This window comes from Symphodus melops (assembly GCF_947650265.1).
Source record: "Symphodus melops genome assembly, chromosome: 19".
NCBI lineage: Eukaryota > Metazoa > Chordata > Actinopteri > Labriformes > Labridae > Symphodus > Symphodus melops.
This window is the reverse complement of record NC_136709.1, coordinates 8,287,560-8,295,735: the sequence shown is the minus strand read 5'-3', so window position 1 is coordinate 8,295,735 and position 8,176 is coordinate 8,287,560. Positions and strand designations below refer to the sequence as shown.

General features: G+C 39.2%; 1 protein-coding gene across 4 annotated transcripts in view; it reads left to right on the top strand.

Moving 5' to 3' along the window:
• The first annotated feature begins 245 nt into the window (after positions 1–245).
• The window catches only part of ralgapa2 (Ral GTPase activating protein catalytic subunit alpha 2), an 89,462-nt gene continuing 81,531 nt past the window's right edge, over positions 246–8,176 (top strand). For 3 of the 4 annotated variants that reach the window (XM_079370439.1, XM_079370436.1, XM_079370438.1), the window contains exon 1: positions 246–789. In XM_079370439.1, coding sequence (XP_079226565.1) covers positions 684–789 — 106 coding nt within the window. In that variant the 5' untranslated portion in view covers positions 246–683. The remainder of the gene's footprint in view (positions 790–8,176) is intronic. The other variant, XM_079370437.1, reaches the window with a different exon arrangement.

Below are 8,176 nucleotides of genomic sequence, written 5' to 3'. Positions count from 1 at the left end.
TTATACAAATATTTGAAATATACAAATATTTATTTCTTCCTTTCAATGCTTTTCTACATTTGGCTGTCCGAATGCGTTACATGAACAAAAAATGAATTATCCAAATAAGTCCGTTTCTTCCACGTTGTGATGAAACACGTCAAACACCAGAGGGCGCTTGAGAGCTATTACAGCATCCAGGTCACAACATCATTTTATCAAAGCTGAGCTGTACAGCAGCAGCCCAAGTGACAACAATGTTGTTGAATATTGTCAGTTCAACCTTAATTCTACTGCAGGCCGTCGCACTGAAGCGTGTCTCTTACATGTAATTGTATTGGACTGGAAGGAGAGTAAAAAACGTCTTTGCAAAATGCATTCATTATCGTTTTAAGATATAAAAAGAGAGGTAGCCAACCCGACAGGTTAAATGATTCAGAGAAAAAACAACACACGAAGAAACATCTATTCAGGGTACGATTGTAAACAAGGAGGCGTATTCATAGTGGTCAACCACTCCTCTCTGTCAGTCTGTGCTTCCGTGTTGATACACTCACAGAAAGAGGACACTAGCGGCCGTCGGATGAATGTTTACCGAGCAGGCATAGAGTGGTGGTGAGGGGGGAAGTGACAGTCACACTGGAGTCTCGGTGAATGGTGAAACGCAGGTGATTTACGCTTCCACGGTTGCAATTTACAGCGGAATGTTCACTCGAAGGGGACATGGAGATGTCAAGAAATCTACACAGAAAGTTTTGGACCCAAAGAAGGATGTACTGACCCGGCTCAAACACCTCCGTTCACTGTTAGGTGAGTGAAATGTCACCAGGCGTTTGATGCTGCTGCTTTGCCTTGGGTTAGCTAGTCGAGCTAGCATCAGCCGACAGCTAACGTCAAACAACGCGTCAGGTTAGCTGGCTGTCACTGCGGTGACTAATGGAAGCAAACTGACAGGATAAATAAATTCACACAATAACAGATAAAACACCCATTGCAAATTGAAGTGTTTGACAAATTCCTGCTGTTTTCCGACAATGTGTTTTTTTTTATTTAATAGAAGACAAGCGACACTGTTAAGGCATGAATGCTAGCAAATGGGAGCTAGCACCCCTGGCGGCTAACTTGCTAGCCAATGCTAACTGATGTTGTGTTGTCAGTGAATGAGTCGTTGACAAACAAGATGCAAGACCATTATTTTGTTGCCACTCTGCCTCGTTTTAATCGGACTTTTTTTCGGACGTTTTAAAATGAATAGTATCAGCTCTTCATCTCAACAGTGCGTGGAAAACACAAGTCACCTTTTATTTAACTTAAATGTAAACAGAGAGTAGACCCAGCTGGTTGATTGGTTCAAACTACTGTAAGTTAACCTGCGATACGTATACTTTAAAAATCATGGAAAATGAAAACTTGCCACACTTGTGGAGTCTGGTGTTCATTGAATTGGACAAGGAATTGCAGTGTATGTATGTATATAGAAGTCATAAAAGTATGGTAAAGATGTTGTTTGAACCCTGTGTAAGTCAACTATTATAACAGAGGCATGATTCTGCTCTGCTGTAGTTTGACCTTTTCTGCACAACAAAGTTTTGTATGAACTAATAGAACCTGTTTTTGATACACTTTATACTTATTGGATAACATTATCATCATTTATTGCATCCAACCTGAGTTAACTCTTACAAAAAAAGGTGACATTTATAGTTTTTTAGACCAGAGCTTGTTTACAATATCCCCATAGTGAGAACAAGCTCAGTCAGTAATGTGGAGTGGAAGAAAGTTGTCAAGAGGGAATAAAGAGATATGGAAACATTGAAAAAGACTAAGTGTACATAAGATGTGTGCTTCTCAGTGTTTTAAAGTATGTCACTTCTGTTCAGGTATTGCCCTCAGAATTTGTCTTTATTGAGGGTGTGTATGACATTTATTATTTACTGTACTATTAAAACATGGTTGTTGTTTTTTTTTCCAAAAAGAAGTCTCAAATCTTTAAGATATCCTGCTCAGATTGTTTTTTGTAACATTTGACATTAATGGGACTGAAAGTCAGTTGAAATGAAATGTCTCTGGGAATAAAGGGGAATTGAGATTTTGAGGGGTTTGAACCATTTGTTTGACACCTTGGCTTCAATGTCAAGAGTAGTTCAACCAAAGTGGAGGTCAATACACAGCTCTGTTTTTCTTCCCCCCATGTGCAGTCAGAGATAAGGCTGGTCTGTTTGTCCAGCAGCTGATAGTACAGCCTACGTGTTGATGCCCTCCAAACACCCTGATTTCACTGTGCTTTCAGCTAAGGAAGGATTTCCTCCTGGCGCTGGTGATTCCTGTGTGGACAGGAAGCTGTGTTGAGAGATGGGGTGCTGTGCCAGACAGGACAGGGACTTGGGGAATATTTTCAGCCCTATTTCACTCTTGTCAGCATCTTGTATTTTTTTCCAAGTCATACTAATCATAATACTTGCAAGAATAGCAATTTTCCTTTATGGAAAGGTAACTGTCAAGACCAATTCCCTGGTAGGATAATAGCTATGATAGTGTATACATTAACATCAGACAGTCAGAGATAGAGTATAAGACTTTTAGGGGACCCAAAGGTCAATTGTTTGATATGTATGCATTTTATTTAAAAAAAGAAAAAAAGAAAGATGATTGTAGACTCGCAAGTTAAATGACTCACATTCCCTGAATATTTTTATAAATCTTGAGATAAAAGAAGAGCAACTTGTTAACCTTGTCAAAGACCTGCTCTCTGTCTATCAAGCTTCATGAGAATTGCTCCGTCTGTAGCTTTGCCGTACAACCAGAGTTGTAGTATCAGTGGTATTGGAGTTGAAAAGGACAATCTGTGGCCTGGGCTATTTTCAGAGCGGCCCGGTATTGGTTTTCTGCTCACTGAGCAGATCTGTGGGATAGAGTGTGAAAGCTGCTGCATGTTAATTTGCTAGTCATGCCTGGCTGGATTTGGCTGAAGTAGTTAATTACAGGAGCCCAACAGACCACCTGATCACTTCTCTCAATGGGGGCACAAACAGCTACCAACTGTTTCCAGCTCCAGCCGTCACTGTTTTAACTGCTGACAATATTCCTACCAAAAAAAAAAAAGATATTGATGCACCAGTCGCTGGCAACTAGGGCTGTGCAATTGATCTTAATTTCAATATTATAGCAATATGAGCAATTGTAAAAAAACAAAAAAAACAACAACATTGTAAAAGTCTGAATTTAACGTAATAATACGTTGTACTTCTGTATTGAGGCTGGGTTATCATAAACATGCTTTCACAACATTTTGAAGCAATCAAATTAAACCCACAGTATGTAAAAACAGGCGCCAGGGGGTTCTCAATCAAAACATTAACAAAAGATGATGTCCAGGTTAGCGGGGAATCATGGGAGTGATTCTCTCTACTACTGTTACCCGGTGAAAATGAACTCTGTGCTGACTTTAGTCAATACGAACAGGTGAAACTGACCTGTAAAAGATGTTAACCAACAAAGAATAATTAACATGGTCGTATGCAGCGGTCTTTGTTGTATTATCCAGTGTCGTCATGGCAACGATCTACATTTCATGTTTGTCATGGCGGCCGCTGACAATACATGAGTAACTGCTAGCATAAAATTATGGATTTCTCTAGTTTTGATAACTGTTGCAAGTATTTGAGAGAATGTAAGTGCTCAACAATAATATATATATATATATATATATATATATATATATATATATATATGGGTTTGAGTCAATTATTAATACATCTTTATTTTGATGTAGCAACCAAATCCTACATATTATACCTTTAAGCTTAAACTTGCTATCAGCTACTGAGAATTCTTGTTGCCAATTTAGATGTAAAACAAACACACCTTTTGTCTGGACAAACACTTTGCAACCCCAAGTATTGTGCTTTCAACATGTGATCATCAGCTGGACATAAACTGTAAGTTAGAGTTCCTTTATTGCATTTCTGATCACCGATCTGATCAGTATTGTACACAGTATGAAGGCCTGTTTGCAACACTGAAGGACATTTCTTACTCATTTGAGCGTTTGCAGTATTTTTCTCTGGGGGAGTACCAGCTTTTTCCCCCAAGGACCTTTTTTTAAATTTTCTATAGGAGGGAAGGGTGCGAGACACATTAAGAGTCTTTCCGGGGCAAGAAATGATTGCTCAAGTATTTAGCCATGATAAGAGCTGTAGCATGGGCTCTCTGATGGAAGGAGAAACAACATTCACAGACTTAACTGAAAAGACCAAGCTATAGCCTGTCCTTTCAAAGTCTAATGTTGGCCTGCATGAGGACAACAGTTAATGTGCAAGTGTTGATAGTCTGTCAGGTGGGTTTATTTGGAGCTGTATATTTTTACACTGCACTAAAGTGTTGTTTTTTAAAGGAAGAAATGCACTCTTATCCACAGAAAATTGAATATAGTGTCATTACAGATACTTTCCTCTGTGTGAGTGCTCTCAGTGTTGCTCGAGTCTGGGTCCACTGAAAGTGCTGCTGTTATGAGAGGAAATCACAAGGTGAAGCACCAAAGGAAACAATAAGCACAACACTGAAAGGGCTCTCGAGAAAGTCTTCTGTGTGGCTGAAGTAAAGGCTGAGATCACTCGACTTCTGATTCTTCTCTTTTGTTAAACACTCAGCTTAGACTTGTGAATAAGTTCAGGCTCTTATCATCTTTTATCCAATATGTAGACATTGATATCGGCAATCAAGTGAGGCGCTGGAAAAACAATCATAAGCAATCATAGATGGGTTGTATTAACTCTTCAGATACTTGAGTCTTCTGTTTGGTTTCAAAGGCGCTGACACACTGAAGTTGATTGACATTAAGTCTGCTGTTGTGATGAAGGATAAAAAAACCACAAGGCATCTTCACACCCTTTTTAATCTTAACAGATCTTTGTGCTGTGTTTTGCACTATAATGAAAATACAAAATCATACATAAAGCCTTTTGACATTGTTTTGATAAAAAAAGGCATTTTTTTAGTTGAATATAAATCTGTATCAATTAATTAAAACTTCAAACTTGTCAAACACAAAGCAACTGGAAGTAGCATTTGATTTGTTAAAGCCATCTCAGACTATGCCTATTTGAAACTGTGCTTGACAGTCAGAAACAGGTCTTTGTCTGGTGTTGTCTTTACCATAACAGCTTCTGCTATTATGACTTTGACATGTAGCCTTTTAGCTCTGTCCCTTTGCATGCGATCTGTAAGGCTGTTTGAGAAGGAGATTTGAAAAAAGGAGAATCATCTGTTTTTTACATTTAAGCTATCTAAGGTTGTTTGATTTTTGCATCGATTTATTGAGATTAAACTGTTTCAATAGGATAATAGTTCATTTATCTCCAGAGGGGAAATGTGGGACTTCAGTGACTTTTTTCGATTTGGAAGTACCATGGTACTTTCATGCTCAGATGAATAAAGCTGTTTAGTGAATGGGTGAGGCGAGGTAAATATCTAGTGCCCTATTTAAATTCCTCTCTACTTTTATTCTTAATTTTTAGATAGCATATGAGTGGCTTCTTCTTTACGAGATGTTGGCAGTAATTGGCATAATTTTATTTTATGTATATATATGTATTTCTTTTCAACTAACTACTTTTTCTCCAATGAAAGTTAAATGGTCAAAAGTTTGGTTTTATGAAACGACCAAATCTAACAATAAAGTCACAGATGGCTAAATAAAAACCTTCAGTTTACCTTTAAGAGAGTGTCTCTGTCATAGAAACTCTTGATCACGTTGTTTTAGTCTCTATGGAGCCTCTTGTATAATTGTTGTGTATTTCAAAGGGTTCCTTAAAACGCAAATTTGAAATACTGTATGACATAAATCACATGGTGTGTGGAATGAAAGGCTGTTTTCTTTTAGCTGCTGGCCTGATGGAAGGCTAGCGATAGGAACACACTGGTACTCTGTGTTCTGTTGTGGAGATCTGTGTGATTTAACACAGCGCATGAAAAACCTGTTTGTCTAGTTAATGTTTACCTGTCCTGCTTTTGTCATACCCAAGCCTAGCCCAGTCCCAACAGTTTACTGTTACACCACTTGTTGCCTCAAAGTGGATTTATATTTAATGTTGCCTTTCTGAATGCCTAAACTCCAGCTAATCTGTTATGGATTTCAGGGTTTAAAGACCAAGGAAAATAACACTTAGCTTTTGCTTCACAGTATTGAGAGCAGGAACAGTCTCTTGTTTAGCAGTTCTGAACTAAGGCAGCTTTCACGTTTAAGTTTTAGCCAATCAAATCCATTCATTTAACACTAGTCCTATTTAAAGGGGTGGAATCCAGAAGGTGATCAGCGCCATCCGTCTGATTGGTGACCTCTGGTTCAACCTTAACATTGTAACTATAATGGACTACTTACTTTGTTAGAATGCAGTCACACTGGCCATCCGTACAGTGCTCAAGCACCATTCCGCCACTGGCCAGCACGGCACAGGTTATTGAGCTCAGGCACGGTCAATAACCTTGTGTACATAACGTCGTAATACAGCACATGCGTGCTTTATGGTATTATGAAGCGTGCTCAGTTTAGAAACAGGCGGACGCCAGAAAAATATAAAAAAGGGACACGAGGGGACGAGTCCACGTTTGCACATCAGAGAACAACACAGAGAACATGACAGCTACTTCACTGACTTTGAGGCTTATTTTGAGTCACTTTAATGAGCTACAGCTTTAAATTAATTTAAAGAGAAAAGGAGGCGTCCACACATGGGAGAACAACATGGCGAGCATGACAACTATTTTGTGATTCATTTTGAGTGTTGTTGGTCAGATACAGTCATGAAACTCTGTATTTCTCTATAATGAAGGCTGTCAGCGTTGTGTACCCGTGTGCCTCTGCTCTTGTATCTCCAAAGCGTGCCTAAGAGGAAGTGCACCGTGCCTGAGTACGACACGCAGCGGTTACCCGGGCCAAACGAACTGGACTTTTAGGGTTGAAGCATGCTGGGGCACAGTATGGATTGCCAGTGTGACAGAACCCTTGATGTGTCACAGCATGCTACGAACAGCGCTCTTAACATTTAAATGGGAAGCAGTCTCTGCAGCTTGTATTGAAAATGGTGGCTTCAGACATGTAACTTGTGTTACTTCAAGAAGTAAAATGGGGGATGGGTTCTGGAAGCTTCTGAAGCCTCTTTGGGACTTACAAAAGCAAATAAGGCCATCAGAAAAATATTGCATTTTCTGAATTCATATTTTAATCCTTGACATTTCTTCTGACATTTCAATTGGTCAGTGTGATGATTTAACAGCACACAGACTTGAGTGTTAGGTTTCAGTTTCTACGGAAAAGTTTCAGTCAACATATAATTGATGTGTTTTCCTTTCAGTTTGAGAAAACAACTTGTGCATGTACAGTAGGGATGTAAAGATGAATCGCGATTCGGTTAAAAAATCAATATAAAGGTGTCAAGGTTTGAATCGATGGTCTGACAAATGAATGGCAGTAGTATGGTGAAGCGTCAAAACAAACACAGGCAGGTGATCATTCGGCCCGTGAGCTTTCTGTCTCAGAAAGAAACACATTGTTTTCCCCTGCTCAAGTGAAACGACAAGAATGTAGTAGTACGTTGTATTCTTTGTGCATGAAGGAACAATTCTCTCAAAAGAACAATCTCCGAGCTAAACCGACAGAACGCGTCTCGAGAGCCTCACCCTGGAGAGCTCAGACCCGGGTGCAGCTCAGCTCATGTTAGCTTGGCAGACCAACGACGATCCATTCCAGACAAACAGCCGACTTCAAACACAGCCTGCTAACACGATCTGTAAGGCGAAATAGTAGACTAATAGTCAGATATGTTGTTGGCGATGCATCTGTTGTCTTTTGTCTGAAATGTCTACAGTGTTCTTTATTTATTTAATTCTGCCACCAGCAGCACTAAACAAAGTGAACATTCATTGAAGGATCGAAGGAAAAAATTAAGATCAAGGTTCTTTATATTTTAGAAAGCAGTCACTCCGTTAAACTTTAATTGTTTTTAATTGAAACTCGTAACTTTATCTAGTTATTAATTTCCATTAACGAGCCTGACACTGTCGTCATACACAGCTTGTGTGTATGATGACACACACACACACACACACACACACACACACACACACACACACACAAACACACACAAACAGGTATCTCTGTACCTGTTTGTGTGGGACCATTTGTGAGACTTGTGATCTG